At 39.9% G+C, this 17,443-nt stretch overlaps 2 protein-coding genes and 1 long non-coding RNA gene across 4 annotated transcripts; 2 read left to right on the top strand and 1 right to left on the bottom strand.

The window, feature by feature from the left end:
* The first annotated feature begins 1,626 nt into the window (after positions 1-1,626).
* On the top strand, positions 1,627-6,215 carry LOC125020155 (bromodomain-containing protein DDB_G0271118-like). Of its 2 annotated transcripts, XM_047605444.1 has the most exons (4): positions 1,627-1,989; positions 3,517-4,988; positions 5,350-5,666; positions 5,758-6,215. In XM_047605444.1, exons 2-4 carry the CDS (start codon positions 4,929-4,931, stop codon positions 5,783-5,785), a joined length of 405 nt encoding a protein of 134 aa, XP_047461400.1. In that variant the 5' UTR covers positions 1,627-1,989; positions 3,517-4,928; the 3' UTR covers positions 5,786-6,215. The 2 variants fall into 2 exon arrangements, with proteins under 2 accessions (XP_047461400.1, XP_047461399.1); XM_047605443.1 differs by lacking the exons at positions 5,350-5,666; positions 5,758-6,215 and having other exon boundaries at positions 1,708-1,989; positions 3,517-4,280.
* Positions 6,216-8,092: 1,877 nt separating this feature from the next.
* LOC125020619 lies at positions 8,093-9,674 on the top strand. The gene is made up of 2 exons (XR_007114229.1): positions 8,093-8,250; positions 8,635-9,674. It is a non-coding gene; the product is annotated as an uncharacterized LOC125020619 (long non-coding RNA).
* A 202-nt stretch (positions 9,675-9,876) lies between these two features.
* Positions 9,877-14,841, bottom strand: anxa14 (annexin A14). The gene is made up of 13 exons (XM_047606065.1): positions 14,698-14,841; positions 14,456-14,531; positions 13,888-13,984; positions 13,663-13,751; positions 12,780-12,893; positions 12,594-12,684; positions 12,417-12,496; positions 12,147-12,185; positions 11,916-12,006; positions 11,480-11,575; positions 11,332-11,387; positions 10,118-10,225; positions 9,877-10,008 (listed from the first exon to the last, which is right to left on the bottom strand). Exons 2-13 carry the CDS (start codon positions 14,480-14,482, stop codon positions 9,949-9,951), a joined length of 948 nt encoding a protein of 315 aa, XP_047462021.1. The 5' UTR covers positions 14,483-14,531; positions 14,698-14,841; the 3' UTR covers positions 9,877-9,948.
* Between the last annotated feature and the right edge of the window lie 2,602 nt (positions 14,842-17,443).

Here is a 17,443-nt window from a genome sequence, read left to right on the forward strand (position 1 = left end):
TTCATATCTGACCTTGGTCGTAAGTGAAAAGTTAAACATGAGGAGGAAAACTGTTTCCAAGAAAATGCACCAGACAAACGACCTCACATGACCGTGGAGTAACATGTTTAGTCTAAATTCGATTAAAATCATCACACCAGATCTTAAATTGACCAAAAGACGCGTTTAGTTTGAGGTAAAAGCTGAAGATAAACCTAATGCCTGATGACAATTTAAAAGCTAAAAATACTTTTTGGAGTAAGAATGCTGACCTGATACTAGGACACTTCAAACCTGTATTCTGTATCATGTCTGATTATAAATGCTTATATATCTAATGTAAATTGGACTGTACATTTTTGTAATTCTTCAGTACCTCATTCTTATTCTTATTCTTATTTTATTTTAGACTATTTTATTTTATTTTTATTCTTACGTCTATGTCTGGTTCTGGGACTCTTTGACAAAATAACTTCCCTGCAGGGATCAGTAAAGTGATCTTCAATCTTGTGAAATCAGATATTAGCTCAAAGTTGGAATGTTAAAGATTTTTTCTTTCAACGTTTGTAAAGTCACCATTTCTGACTAAATTACATAACACCATGGCCTCTGAGTTTATAAGTAGTGCAGTGTCATGAACCGGATGGCCTAGGTTGGAGTTACGTTCCCCAGGAAAATGCTGTATGAAGTTACTACAGATGTAATCTCCATGAACAGATACCTGGATACCAATGGCAGAATGTCAAAGCTGATGGTTTTCTAGATTGCTATAAAACATTTAACTGACTGAACACAAGTATGGAGGTGACAGGCTGCAGTCTCCAGTCTCTCAGCAAAGTAGGTCAGACCCTACGCAGTATCACAATGGTGTAGCCTGGGATGTACTTCCCGAAACTACGTTTCATGGCGACACAGTGATTGGTCCGCTTGGTGATAGCACGTTTGCAATTTACTATTTGTAGCTGCTTCTCCATCTCCATCAATTTTTGAATTGATTGTTTTGAATCAATGAAGATGGACCATATATTTATTGGAAAGGTTTCCTGAGGAGGGTACGGAACATTCGCATAACTTGTCTTCGGCAGAATTTTGGCAAAAGTTTCAGTCAACACTGCTGAAACGCAGGAAGTAGAAACAAAAATACTTTACAGCCAAACTGATGAGCTGACAAGTATAAATGGCTCTCACCGGCGTAGCCTACATGCATCGGTTACTGTGAGCAGATTCATGTCATGTGTGATCAGCATTAAACCAAATTGTACGAAATATTTGAAAAATGGCTTTTTTTTTGCTTTTTTTTTTTTTGCATGGTTTCTTCATTAAATCAATCATTAAGTTGACAATCAAAGTCGCCTTTCCTATTATTTTTCATTTGTACAGCCAGAGACAAAAGATAATTTGTGACCTTCCCTGCAAAACTTTTTATAAAAAATTCCGGAAGACCACTAAAGGAAAGTGAACACCCAGCTCTGTTAACACAAGTTTGACCCAACTCAATCTGGGATAAAAAGTGGTAATACAATACCCCCTGTAATCTGGCACCACTGTACAATGTGGGGCAGGTCCTGGTCTCCAACTCCCTCAAGCATAATTTCAGCAGCCGGCTTTAATCTCCCGAGACGTGAACCGGGAAGCTGTTGGCAGTGTACCCCTTGTGAAGGCGCACAATATGATCCATTTTTAACAATTAAGTTAACATTGCAGTGGAAGGGGAGGGTTTTTTATAGGCATTTCCTCATGCTATAATAATAATTTACATAGCAGCAACGTTTAACTTATCTAGCATTAAGGTCGAGCTGAACGTGCTCCAGTGTACGGTGCATAATTTTTTTTCCCCTGCCCGTTATCAGCATCTATGTTAAGCGGACCTGGCAGGTATAAAAGGAGAGACGGGAAGGTGGAGGCAGCCATTAAGTACAAAGAAAAGTGACCAAGAGGACAAAGATGAAGATAGCAGGGATGATCATCCTCCCTGTCTGTTTGACCTTTATGCTTCTGGGCAGCACTAAGGTAAGGGTCACTTTGAATTCACATTGTGAGACCAGGGACAAGAGTTTTAATTCCAAAGGCTGTAATGGACCACCGAAGGCCCAACTGTTGGACAGGTCTACTCTGAGGGTTTTGAACGAATGCACCTGTCATTTGTTTTTCTAGCTTTAGTGCGGATACATTCAAATTAAGTACAGGTAAATGAACATTTAAATTGGTCTCAAGCTAGGCAAATGGAGTTAAACAAGAAAAAACAAAATGTATTTCTCACAGCACATTTATATGCATTTATACCGTTTTGCATTTTTTACGTATCACATTATGATAATTATATTTGTGTCTGCTTCTGTTTTAAACTTGAGAATGAAAGCTCACTGTTTTAATCTTTTGTTTCTTTTGCGTTTAATAAGTGGTAAAAACGATAAAAACATTGGTTACTTCTCAAAATTTGTCTTTACTAAACCTTTTCAGGGGAAAAAAAAATAACTGATCATTATGAAAGACCAATAAATGTTTTTCTTCATGTGAATGAAAAAGTAAACTCAATTATCTTAGAACTACTTTACTTTATTTCTGTGCCAGAGGATCTCAGGGAGCATTTAGACTTCCAGGTAAACCACACATAATCTATCAAACAAGAATGAATCAGATCTGGACTGGTGGGGAAACTAAATACAACAAAGAATCTTTTTTTTTTTCTTCTCCAATTAGGGACCAATTATATAACATGAAAAGTGCATGGAAGTCATGAGCTGCCGGTCTGCAGACCACAGCGATATGCAAAGTCCAGCTAATGACTTCACGCACTCATGCACACAGCCGGTGCTTGACCTTTGCATGACTGTACTTCTGACGCATTTGTCACTGACACACTTTAGTCCCTGAAGGTATCATTTATGGCCGAACGCGATGACACAGGCAAGAAGCAGATCATGTAAAATTTGTGTTTTGAATTTAGTGCCACAAACAATACCCTTATCAGGATGTTCCAATGCCACAAAATCTTGCTTACTTCCGCATAACCCTCTAGACTGCTCTAGTTTTTATTTGTCATGGTTTAAATACGGCTGACATTTGCGTTGCTTTATATTTTCACTGACAGACTTAAACCATCTGAGAGGTTTCCTATTTTAAAATGATTAGAGAAAAATAGTATGCAACATTTGTCTGCTGTTTCGTTAAAATGGAACTTGTGAGCTTGTGATCACCGTGGAAGGTCGTGCGTATGAGACACAGTTGCGTCCAAGTGGTAAAATTAGTCATGAGTCACGAGATCACAAAGGAAATGCAAAGACGTATAAACATATTCTTGCTGTCTTTGCAAAGGAAATTCACCCATAGGAGCACGCAGCTGGAAACTTGATTGTCACATGATCTTGTGAATCTTGCGACTGTTTAATGTAGTTTTGAAAAATTCAAAGCTCACTAATATTCTGTCTTATTTATTTCAGTATCTCTCATTTGTTCTGAACATTCAAACCAAATAAATGAGGGACATTCTTGCAGATAAGGCACCCTGTTGTTCAAAGTTGTCTTTTTCTTTGACAGGCACAAAATACCACAAATGCATCCACCACCGCAAACGACACTGAGACAACTGGTACCGCACTGACTTCGGCGTCCACTGTGTTCCTGAGCCAAACCACCGCCCCAACAACCTCAGAGAACAACACCAGCGGTGCCGTAACCACCAGTCCACCGAGCGGCTCCACCACGTCACACTCCCCGGCCGCCACTACGTCATCCCTGAAGACCACAATGTCCCCTGGAACCACTCAGAGCACTCCAACCAATTATACGTCCATCACTCCAACGAATTTCACCAGTGGGCGCGTTGATAGTAACGCCCCAGGAGCTTCGGCGACGACGCTAAAAGGCCGATCTGCCTCTTTGTTCGGGTGCTACAGCCCGTTTCTGATTCCTGCCCTCTCCATTCTGATCTCGTGTGCATAAGGGCCGGGAGAGTGAAACCACGGGACACTGCAGTGTAACAATTGGCGTTTATGAAGTGCTTTATTGGAACTGAGCTCTTTTTCCACGAATCCTAAAGTTGTGTGTAACCTTCACATGTTAAAGACATGATAAATAAAACGTAAAACATTTGGTTGTATTCTTAAATCTTAAAACGTGACGCTGACATTAATTATACCAGCTCAGTCCGACTCTACTGTAGTGCAACAGCTGATGGAAATGGCAGACTTCCAGCCACCGAAACGATTTGCATTTGCATTTGCATTTTGATATTAAAAAAAGATTCCCTGTGTCATTCAAACGACGTCACATTCAAATACAGGCTATTTGTTATGCACCGCCTTATGTGTTTTGCCTCTGTCTTCGCTCCCTATAAGCACTCATAACCATATTAAGATTATATATGGAGATATATATATGGAGATTTATATATATGTATATAGACAGCCTGGGTTGAAATCAGGCAAATCCTCTTGGGAAAATATAGCTTTTAGGGTGTCATACTATTCTCTTTGAGGGATTTAAAACCAATTAATTCAACATAAAACAATAACGGTGAAAATAATCTTTTGAAACTGACTGATTCTTTCTGATCTACATTTCTGCAGAATAACACTATCATTTAAGGTAACTGAAAATAAGCAGCTGGAGGCTCAGCAGAGACGGGTTATCTCCCGATCTCCCTCCGTTTCAACTGGCCCGGTGAGACGTTTTGCATTTGTGGTCCATTGCTAGGGTGGAGACTGAGGCAGGTGCTTCCTGGATGGAAACAAAAAAAAAAAAAAAAGAAAAAGAGGGTATCAGGTGAATAATCTGAATGCCTTATAAAAAGGTCAGCTCCTGAAGAAACCATTTTGTTCCGCTAACACTGTCAAGGAGGGGCGCACAAGCATCTAAGCAGCAACGATCTGCTACACCAAAAAAAGGAAAACAACAGATGAAAGAAATATATATTCAGCTGTTTGTCTTCAAGCAGAAATAATCTCAGCATGAAGTACTTTGTCCTGGGACTGTTGCTACTGGCTCTGCTGGGATGTGTCTACGCACAGGTAAGAAAGACTATGAAGTGGGCAGAGAGGTAAATGTACATGAAGTCGGAAAAAAAAATAAAAGTTAAAAGAATAATAATACAGTTTAAATCACTTTAATCCTAAAGCTATACTCTCAGTTTCACAGCTGTGATTAGATGGAAATTAAATTCAAGACAAGAAGGTTATTTGCTGTGGACATTTTTTAATATCCCAGCCTTGTATCCATCCTTTAGTCATTTCCCAAACAACCACCACACTCACTTTGTAGAAGCTATTCTGTTATACGAATCAGATAAATGATGACAGCGATGCAGATGCAGAATCAGACCCAAAAAAAAGCCATGTTATGTCATAAATCTCTCTTTCTGTCTTTTTCCAGACCAGTCCGGCACTAAAAACGGAGAACAACAACAACAGCAACAACACTTCCAAGCCCAACAACAATAACAATGACAATAACACCACCTCAACCACCGGCACCAGCTCCAGCACCAACTCCACCTCCGGCTCCACCACCGGCTCCAGTACCAACTCCAGCACAACCACCACCGACCACAACAGCTCCACCGGAACCAGCAGCCAGACTTCCACCGGCACCACAGGGACGGGCACTGGGAGTACAATGAACGGACAAATCCGCCTCTTCGCCTCCATCAATCTGCTGTTTGGAACTTTCGTTCTTCAGGCCCTTTGCCAGTGAGTGTCAGACATGGAGTTCCACGTTACAACACCGTTTACTGCAAACCTGAGCTCATTTTTTTTATTTATTTATTTATTTTTTTTGTAGATGTTTGCTAGAGATAAATGCACTATGAGTTCTGCATGCTGCACAAATGGCTGACTTAGTGATGGGCGAAAGATCCGGAATTAAACTACAACTTGTGCGATATGTGAACCGGATCTAGTTGCTATATGAAGGGAAAGATGGATTATTTTAAATCATAGTGTGTCCATTTGCATTTTAAAAAGTTACTGCTACAAGATCACTGATTGTATATACTGTAGACTTATTTATTCTCTTGCATATATATATATATATATATATGTATATATACATATATATAAAACATGTTACATTGCAGTAGTTGTGTTGAGTTTTAAAGTTTCATTTATAGTTTAATTCCTGTAATAACTTTAACTGTATAATAACTAATATAACTAATAACTGTAATAATTTGCAAATATGCAGAACAAGCAGTAGAATGAGCGTTTGTGTTGACGTGTCCAAAACATATGAAACATGAAATAAAGAGTGAAATATGGTACTAATAAGAGGTGTCTGACAGATGTTTGTTGCCATAACTACAGATATAATAGTCATTTAAAGTAGTGCACTGTGTATCCCTTAAAATATTCCCTATAGTAAAGGGGGAAAAGAAGGAGTTTATTTAAGAGACTCACTAAGCGCTTCTGTTGTGCTGCAGCGTGATCCAGATTTGACATCAATATGCCGAGCCGAGGCCCAAATGTTGGACAACAGCTATTCTTTAACTTGACACTCTTTATTGTGGAACGATTTCACTTTGTCAAGTAAACAGTTATGGAGGCAGTGATGGTGTAATTAAATCACGTAAGCATGAGTCATGCTTTTGTGCCGCTGTTACCAGTGGATGCTCCACCTAGATGATCTTCTGTGTCATAAGCTTTATAAAAAATAGAAAAAAAGCCAGTATATAACATATATATATATATATATTAACACTCTGTGACTGATCACAAGAAATATAAAGTAATATAAACCCAAGCATTAACAGTCCAGTAATGAAAGAGTGAAACGACGATGGAAGTCACTACGTGATAATAACTGGACATCGTTGCCCTCTGCAGCCTCTGAACGTCCACTGCAACGACGGCCCTGTTGTTCTCATGCGGGCCTGTCCAGTACCTTAATAGCTTTATCACAAAGAAGAACAAGTAAAATAGATTCACATTTATTGAACTATCCTTTCACTAAACACTTTTTGAACCAAATGAAGTTCAGTCATTCATTAGTTTTCTGTAACCGCTTGTCCTGTGGAGGGCTGGAGCCTATCCCAGCTGTCATTGGACGAGAGGCGGGACAGGCCACCAGTCCATCGCAGGGCCACACAGAGAGACAAACAACTATCTACATGCAAATTTAGAACAACCCAAAGCTTCTTTATTTCAACACTTCACTGCATCTGGTGTTTTGTTCTGGTTCTCTAGTTATAGAAGCAACTAAAACAAAAAATAAAAAATAAAAAATAAAAATAAAAATTGAATAATTTTCTCTATTACCCTATTACCCTCCAAGCCTGAAAAGCCATAATACAGTGAAAAATGTACCATTTGCAAAGTTTAGAGTTTAGTTTACTCAAAGGTAGTAAAAACAAAAAACGAGTATAAAGAAATAAAGAAAACAGGTGTAAAATGAAAAAAATACTTAAAATTAAAATGAAATAAAAAATAAATAAAATAAACATGATATCAGATAAACCGAGTAAAATCTTAAGAGTGACCTTCATCTAGTTCCAATCATGTCATTTGAGGAAATAATATTGTAAACCATTTGTTTATTAAGGTTGTCAATTATCCACCAAGGCAGGTTTACTAGTATTGTCTTTATGACAGGCTACATACAGTGCTTCTATGAGAGCATATATGTTATTCACAGTAAAAATTAACAGTGGCAGCATCTGTGACAGGTAAATATTGTCTATCGTTGTATTTCAAACAGGTCATTAATGGCAGAAGTATGGTAAAAATTAACAGTGCGATCAGAAGAGAATATGTCTATCTTGCGTCATTTCAAAAAAAAAAGAAAGAAAAACAGTTTTAACAAGCGATGAATGTTGTAAACATAACAGAATTATATTCTTGAAGTGATTATAACATGTCTAGTCAGGATTGTCTGCTTTCATCAATTCCATATGTATTTTTTATTACCTTTAAATACTTTGAGAGTGTCATTTTGAATTATTGGCGTAAATAATTAATTTGCGCAGATTCTAGGACAGTGACCTCTTTCTTCACAACACATGCAATCAGTAAATCCCAAACAACTTCCTGGTTCCAGGGCCAAGTCACACCTCACTTCAACCCCGCCTGAAATGTGATATTTTTGTATAAAAGCAGAAGGTTTCCTGCCCCAGAAGCACAAAACACCCAAGCCGCAGTAGGAGACTTTTCACAGCACCATCGCACTTTTCTTCCCGTGAATTTGGACAATTCCAGTGACATCTCCGCCACCTCTTGCATCTCCATCATGATGATTTTGGCTCTGGCATTCATTGCTGTGGTTCAGCTGGCAGCTGCACAGGTACCTTTAAAATCTAAAAATCGAAAAATGATCACACCAGAGATTCTGTGCGATTTTGGCTTACTGTACAGCGTCATTATTTGTCACTACAACTCCCATATGCATATTTAATGATAACTCATGTATACAGCAAATAATGACTGTCTTCTGAATGAGTGAACAAAATGCCTTTTGACCTTTTCTTTAAATATCAGTGCATTGCAGTGATGGGAAAATTTTAGAGCTATTTTACAGTTTTGATGGATTAAAAAAAAATCTTTAATCAATATGACAAACGTGCAACTAGACTGGAGTTACAAGACGAGACCGCCTTTTATTATTCAGTATGAGTCACTAATTGTATGTATTATTTATTTATTTTGCTCTATTCCCAATTACAACCAGAATGAAAACGCCACTATCTCAACCCCAGCGAACACTACGACAGCACTGCCAATGACCTCTACAGCCACAGCAAACGCCACTGAAGCTACAACCACTACGGTAGTACCAAACACCACTGCAGCTGCAACTACAACCACTACGGTAGTATCAAACACCACTGCAGCTGCAACTACAACCACTACGGTAGTATCAAACACCACTGCAGCTGAAACTACAACCACAACGGTAGTATCGAACACCACTGGAACTACAACCACTCCAGAAGTATTAAACACCACTGCAACTGCGACCAATGTGACAACACCACCAGGCACCACTACGCTAGCCACCACAGTCGCCACCTCAACCGACACCAGTGCCTCCACAGTCACCGGAACAACTGTCTCAACCACCACTGTAATGGGTGGAGGCGCAGAGGTCAAAGCTTCGGTGTTACTCTCCGTTGTGCCCCTCCTTCTCTGCACAATCCGCTTGTGAGGGTCAAAACCCACCTAAAGGACTGAAAGACTCTTGCACTCCCAAGATATCAGTGTTCTTGAGTGTAAATTAGGCTTAAACTTAGTCACTGGTTCTCACTGTCTCATGCTTTGTCAATTCTTTTCCGAAGAATCCGAGTGTTGGTGGATGAAGGCGAGCATTATGGTAGCAATAACATGTTGGTATTTAGTGGTCTTGCAAAAATCACCAACTTAGTTTCACTCTATATTTTTGTTTTTTACCGTCACTCTCCCTCTGCCTGACTGCACTGCAATAGAAGGAATGAATGGCTGAGTTAGACACTTTACTATGCAGAACCACGTAAAACGCTGCGCACACACAAACTTGCTTAACACATTTGTATTTTTTTAACAAAGCACACAGAAACGAGCACTGTAATTGATCTGAACTATAGAAAATTAAGAAAGTGATATGATTAAAATGTAATCAGTAATCAAAAGTCGGAAAAATGCATTATTTGAAATGTGATTGTTTTGCTGTATGTGAATGTTGATGGATCCAAAGATGTGTCAGAAATAAAAAATAGACTTCATTGAAAACGACAGCATTGTGGAAAAATTATTAGGAAAAAGGATACAGTTGTTTATGGGAAAGGGATACGGCAAATACACGCTCAACATTGGGAGAAGAGGAAATTGCAGTTGGTATTTAGCAAAGTGAATAAAAACATATAAGTTCATGCACGCTCATTCAAAGCGTGCTGTTAATATGACGACATTAAAGTGACAAAATAGCACGGGAACATTGTATTGTAGCACTTTATTATTGTTTATTTTTGTATTACAACAAATCGACTGCGATGAAAAATGAGTTTGCTTAATCCTCAGATCGACAAATGGCCAAAAGAGCCTGTAGGTGTTCTCCTTTAAAATGTTTCTGTTGGAAAAACAAAGACATAACCATGTCAGTACTTGATATGCTTTTGCACGCATTTCAAGGAACAAATCTGAGAGTGTGTGTCTGTGTGTATATGCACGCAACCAACCTTCAGTGTAGTGTAGAGAGAAGTGCCTGTTAACTTAAGGAAGGCAGCTCGGATACACAGGAGATCTTCCTCACTGTGAGACACCATGATTCCCTGTACTAATGGAGTCTGCAAGAGTGAAATCGTTTGTGTATTTATTAGTGTCATACACTGGAAGTTGTCCTTTCTGTTTGTAGAGATGTATACTGTTGTGGCACTACATTAGATCCTTTACTTATGCATTCGAAACCCTACACGTACCAAAGTATTTGCATTCAAACATATTTGAATTATCTAGTAAAAACATAGTACACAGTGTAAGTCTGTTTAATGAGACAGTTCAACCTTAGTTTAGGCACTTTATATACTGCTGGTAGCTAAACCTGCAAACTAATGAGAAAATAAAGCTTATCGATAAATGTTGTGGAGTGCCAAGTGCAATATTTGCCTCTATAGAGACAGAGCATAACTTAAAAGTAAAGCATTTTTCTTTTTCTTTATTGTTTATGTTTTTATGGGTATACCATTGATATACCATGACCTGGATGACTCTACAGGCATAAAGTACAGCTTCAACAAAAGTACAATACTCAGCTTAATGACCTTACTTACGTTAACCATTTTAACCACTCTGTATCATAGAAATTTGCTTTCCAGTGGACATTAAATGAGGAAAAAAAACAAGTAAACTTCACGAAGGAAAAACAGAGCTTTATTAAAAGGCAGTTCAAGATCTTGGTTCTCCTTCTTTAATTAACAACACGACCACATTTTACTACATTCACGCAACGGCTGCATGTAACCATGTCATAAAAAAAGAAAAAAGAATAAGATCTATTGCTCTTAAAATGCATGAACTGTCTCTTGACAGTGGGTAAAAACCTCAAAATATTAAAATTTTGTCTTTACTTCTACCTCATGGACAATAGCAAAATTACTTATACAATGACTTAACAACTTATATGTGCTGATAATTAAGGATGTTAAAGCAAGGAAGGGTTACTTTTATTGAAACTGTTTCAAGACGTCTTCCACTGCTGCATCATTAGAAACTTCTTGCCCTTGTTCAAAGATATTTTTATGGCTGTGACTGAACAAAGGAATCCCATAAACATGAGATGCCTTTTCCCTAAATCAGGACATTTATTGGGCTTTAACGTGGCTTGAGTGCAGGAACATTGTAAATTATTTTATGATTTACTGCCAGTCATCAGCTGAAGAGAGGAAAATCTTACCTTCATGGTAGACAGTCTCTTGGCGAGGTAGACATCACGGTTTTGAATGCACTGAACTGCCGTAGCAAAGATATCAAAGAAAAAAAAAAGAAATCAGAGGCTGACACATGAATACGAATGCTCAGACGGCAGCTCAGACTATATTTACCTAAAACCTTCAAACCCAGCCGAAAGTCTCCGGTGAAACGTTTCTCCACGGTCTGCTCCACCATCTGTCCAGTCTGGAGCTCCAGGCCAGTCAGCACTGTCAGGGATATAAAGCAAAATGAATAGACTGATATTTGTGTGTCTGTGTGTGTTCTTGTACAGCTATCATTCCAAGGACCAGTTTGAGTTTTACACCATCAGATTGAGGACATTTGTGCAAACTGAGGACATTTTGGCCGGTACTCACTTCTTTACGAGGCTGTTTGAGGGTTAAGACACGGTTTTAGGGTAAACCTTACAGTTATGGTAATGACTAGGGTAAGGGTTAGGCAGGTTAGGTATAGGTTTTAGGCTCGGGAATGCATCATGCCAATGAGTATCCTCACAAGGATAGCCATAAAAATGTGTGTGTGTGTGTGCATATATTGGAGCTTCACCTTTGTTGAGATAATCTGAGTCTCTAGAGGTCAATATGTCGATCCATGGTCCTGCATCAGCTTTTTTCCCATTGAGAGATGCAGTGAGAGACTGGTTGAAAAAAAATAAAGCAGTGAGGAAGCGTGTTGCCAGACTTCGTGCAAGTCCTTCAAGTGCATGTAAATACCCTGCGAGAGTGTTTTAAATATAGTTTTACTGAATATTTTCCATGTGAAAATGAAAAGTAATACCTCAATATCTCGTTGAAGCACACCAGTCCTGTTTTGCTTCTGTTGCGAGAGAGTAGTAGAAAAAAAAAAACTTTTAAGTGCTATTTAAAGGCCATGTGTTGCTTTATTAATTCCACACAAAGCAGAAATTATGCTCAACATTTTCTACTGTTTCCAACGAAGCCTGGAAAGACTGTTCATTTACATTCGAGGTGACCTGTTTTCATATCAGGTCAATTGCTTCCATTGGGACGAAGCTGAAGGTGAGAATAAATTAAAAACTTAAATTACATTTAGCAAAGCCACAACCAGCTTAGCGAAGTCTCCACTGGTTTCTCCTTTCAGTTCCTTCTCCAGGTCTTTATTGTAGACTAAAGAAGAGGCAAAAAGAAGTGAATGTATTACAAGAGACTATGGATCAGAGGTTCACGCATCCACAGCAGTCTTCTTCCTTTTACTGCGACTTACCCTGTTTGAACATAGCATTGATTTCTTGAAGCTGCTCGCTAGATTGTGTACACAGAATCTCCATTAGTGTTTCCTCATCTGTGCCGAGACCCTACACGCGCACACAGACGTACTGTGTTAATATTTTGCAGATAATGCGGATAATGCTCTTGCACTCCCACTGAACACACATGCACCAACACTCACCACCATGGCCTGTTGCAGACGGTACGCTTCATACTGCACAGGAGGCATCAGTATTTCCAGCAGTAGAGCCTCCAGGTCTCCAGACAATGCTTTCTTCAGAGCAGATGGCAGGTCCTGGAAAACACACAACGAGAAACTCACAGGACACCCTCAGAAGGCCCATGTCCATTCTCTGATGACTCACAAGGGAGACCTACACGATATATAACGCCTGATCACTGTAAATAATCTTGCAGCAGGTATCTGCAGTTTAGCTACTGTGAAAAAACCTGCAGTTAGTCCATGGACCACTTTAGGCTGGCTCCAGACGTCAGTTTCCATAGTCAACAAAACACAACATAAAGTCTTTATAGCCAGTTTCTACATTCATGACAACTGTACAACAGCTCACCCACTAGATCAAGGCTTAATGTAAAATTAAGGGTGTGGCTGTTTTCTTTGAGTGACAGGTGGGTGTTTTCACAAGTTAGGGTGGAGTAGGGTTGGGGTGGACAGTGGACCTGCATGGTGTTTGATCTGTTTCGGCTCTGTGGATGATAAGATACAATGACACACTGCTGTTGTGTGTAGATTCGTAGCCTTCTGACCTCAAAGTACATCTGAAATCCATATCTAAACAAAGGCGTGTTCAAACCTTTAAAGCCAGTTTCATATTTGATCAGCAAACACTGAAGTTACAGATGAGCAAACTCATTTTTGACATACGCTATTATAACTCCATGTCCACATTCTGTTGCATTGCATAACAGGCTGTAGAGTTAGTTTTTTTTCTTTTTCCCCCGTTGGAAGGGATCCTTAAATGTTGCAGATGCTTCTCTGAGCATTAAATCTTCAGTGTATTTTCCTCTATTGCCCCAGGAGGAGATCTCTCTCTTTTCCTAACCTTTTTGGTCGTCTCTTCAAAGGTCTTGGCAATCGCTTGTCTCTGGGCGTTGCTCCGATTCGTTAGGATCCTCACCAGATTCACCGCATCTGAGGAGACACATAACGTTCGAACGCTACCGAGCATTTGAGAACCGGGTAGAGAAAACTTTGAGAGAAAGAAAGAAAGAAAAAAAAAAAACGCAGGGATGTTTTCTGTTTCAACAGAATCTCTCAAAAGAAGTACCTTTCTTCTCCAGAGCCGCCTGGATCTCCGTGACGTCACCCTCTGGGTAGAAATTGGAGAAGGGGCGCACAGTTCCGAGGGTACCCCAGAACATGTCCTGTTTGATAAATATTGATTCGACATTAATTGTAACGCTGAAGCTGACACTGATCCTCTTTGTGAAAGTGTGATAACAAGGGGAATGTACAGATAGCTACACGATAACAGACGTCAGAGGGTGTCATCCAGGGATGAGTGATGACACGTGTCTGCTTAGCTTGAATTTAAAGAATGCCAAACATTCTTGTATACTTCCGCTGTGGCTGCTCGAGTGATGATTGGTAAATGAGCAAAACTATTTGGGTTAGTATTACTATAGCTAATTCCAAACATGAGAAAGATGAGGCAATGCAAATGCAAGTGGACTTTGGTTTGTAATTGAGTTAATATGCTTGAGTAGACAGAATAAGACAGACGCTCAGAAAACACAAGACAGCAAATAGCATTATCCTCAAATCTGGTGTCACGATGCAGCAGCAGACAGAGAGGGGAAAAGGGTAGAGGTGTACTGGTACAAAAGTGCACTTACATGAGACTTAAAGTACTCAAGGTCCATGGCTTTGTTTTATCCGAGAATGTGAATGCAGATCCAGATAAAGGAGATACTACGGCAGAAACACATGACAACAACGCATGACACACAAACAGTAACCCTAACCTAACGTTAACCCAGGTATAGATGGATTCACTTTAACATTTAGATTCTGGAGACGCAAGACTAAAAATGCCATAAAACAACAAAATCTTTAAATGAATAGTGCTTGTTCTTACCTGTAACAGAATACTGCGTCAACTGTTGAAAGGTGTGGCGGTACTTTTTTTTTTTTTGTTTTACAACCTTTAATCAGTCCTGTATCTCAGTCCCACCCACAACAATTCCCAGTGCACACTCACCTCACCGTCAGTCTAACATGTGACCAATCAGAGCTCACCGTCTTCACAGCTTTGTCCACACTATTGGTCTGAATGAGCACGCTGACAGCCCACTTGTGAGATACTCACATTCCTTGCAGAGTAGGAATCCAAGCAGTCCAGCTTGTTTACAGGTGACATTCCCAGTTAAAAAGAGGGGTCTATGGGGGCTATCGTTTAGTCTTTGAAGCTGGTGGTCTTTAAAAGGAATCATCAGTGAGGAATTGTTAATGTGCCAGGCTGAAAAAAAAAATCATCACCCTCCCCAAAGAATAAGCTTTTCACTGACAGTGAGAGGAAATCTGATAAACAGAGTCACTGTGCAACATGCCTGTCATCACCGAAAGTAATGGAAGGGTAGAAGTTCGGTTTCAGGTTGCGCTCATGCATAACCAGACTGTCTTTTGTCTCCAACTAAATTGTGTCACGTGGGGGGAGGAGGGTGGGTAACAAAAGGGCTTTTCAGTACCAGCATCTTAGGCTGCCACTGATAGCCATCAAATGTTCTCATCCGCCCTTTTCCCACATCGCAACAGAGAGATCACATTTACTCACTCGCTCAAATAATTCACGTCACATAAAATATTTCAGCCCGAGTCCAGCAGAGTTGCCTGATAAAACAACTGTACAAATACATTTTTATTTATTTTTCTTGTCACTTTTAGTCCGTCCAGTCCTCTGTGCTGCTAATGTCCACCTGCAGGGCACGGAGAAATATGAAACCTGTGTGGTTACTGCAAACAAAGTTGATCGGCAGCGTTCTCTGTTGTTGTTGTTTTTCTTCCTTTGACAGGAATTGCTATGCTGAACAAAGACCTTTTTTGTCACAAGTAAAAGAAGACAATTTGTTTATGTTCACTAATGAAGTTTCATTTGAAACGGATGAAATATTGAAGTACTGAGGGTAGAATGCTGCTTTTGTCTGGTAGCACTGAAGAGGGCATAGATCGGTATAGTAGGTGGTTCCCTGTAGCTAAAGTTTCATCTCGTGGCGCCGTACAATGACACGATTCTAAATATAGCGTAAACTGGTTTTATTTGGATGGGCAACATCAAAGAATGGCCAGCAAAGAAGGTCAACTTTGACAAGTCATAAAGTTGTGTCTGGACCAAGAAGTTGCACTTGAACAATAAAGATTACAGCCAATAGTGAGGAGATAACTGCTCATTCTGGTGGGTGGGGGTAGTCTTTATTGGTAATTTAAATGCAGAAAATGGAAGAGGTACTATTAGCTGAGAGGCTAGGAAGAGATACAAACCACCGTACAGAGCCGGCCTCTCCTGAATTATGCAGATCTGCTGGTCTACTATCTTGCCATTCAAGATGTTCATGCTGTTGTGAAATATTGCATATTTGAACATTCGAATAAGATGATAGAAGAGATAAAACGGGAAAACCTCCTACACTGACAGCCACAACATTATGGCCACTGACATGGGAGAACATCTTGTGACAATGCAGTATTCTGCTTGGAAACTTCTGGACCTGACATTCATGTGGATGTTACTTAGTCATGTGCCACCCACCTAGACCAGACCAGGCACCCCCACCCCATAGCAATGACACTCCTTGATGGCAGTAGCCATCCCTAGCAGGATGAAGCCTGACCCCACACAAAAATGCTTTCGGGAACAACTCAAAAAGAAAAAAAAAACACAAAAAACAGCGCAAGGTGTTGTACCTGTCCTCCAAATTCACTAGTTCCCAAACTGATCAAGTATCTGTGGGATGATCCACAACTCATAGGACCCAAAGGCCCTCCACAAACAACATTCTTTTGCCAGACACAATAGGACACCCTGAGGAGACCCATGTCCATTCTTTGATGAGTCACAAACAAGGGAGACCTGCACAATATTAGGGGGGTGGTTTTACTTCCATTTCTTTTCTGAGAAATGGTAGCGAGACTAACCAACAAAACTATAGAGCCACTGCCACTTACCATGATGTGTCACAGCCTTAAAATACATTTTGTTGCTGCCTCTGTCCACAGAAGTTAATTGCTTTGCTTCAGTACCAACACCTTATATCTACTGCAGGGAATACATTTACTACGGATGAGTCATACTACATACCTACCTACCTACCTACTTACCTAACTGTCCCTTTAATGAGGGGGGTGGAACTCCAACAACCTAAAAACCTGACACCATCGGGACACACCCTCTCATTTAATGATCTTTCTTTATTTTCATGACTATTTACACTGTAGATTTTCACGGAAGACATCAAAACTATGAATGAACAAATATTTGTTTTATATTTTAGATTCTTCAAAACGTCTTTGATCACTGCTTTGTACATTCTCTCAATGAGCTTCATGAGGTAGTTCCCTGAAATGGTTTTCCAACAGTCTTGAATGAGTTCCCAGAGATGCTGAGCACTTGTTGACCCGTTTGCCTTCACTCTGAGGTCCATCTCATTCTGAAACCACCTTGAGTGGGTTAAGGTCAGGTGACTTTGGAGGCCAGGGCATCTGGCACAGCACTCCGTCACTCTCCTTACGAAGCCTGAAGGTGTGTTTGGGGCCATTCTCCTGTTGAAGACTAAATAATGGTCCAACTAAACGCAAAGAAGATGGGATGACATGGAGCTCCAGGATGC

The sequence above is a fragment of the Mugil cephalus genome, chromosome 14, assembly GCF_022458985.1.
Source record: "Mugil cephalus isolate CIBA_MC_2020 chromosome 14, CIBA_Mcephalus_1.1, whole genome shotgun sequence".
Classification (NCBI taxonomy): domain Eukaryota; kingdom Metazoa; phylum Chordata; class Actinopteri; order Mugiliformes; family Mugilidae; genus Mugil; species Mugil cephalus.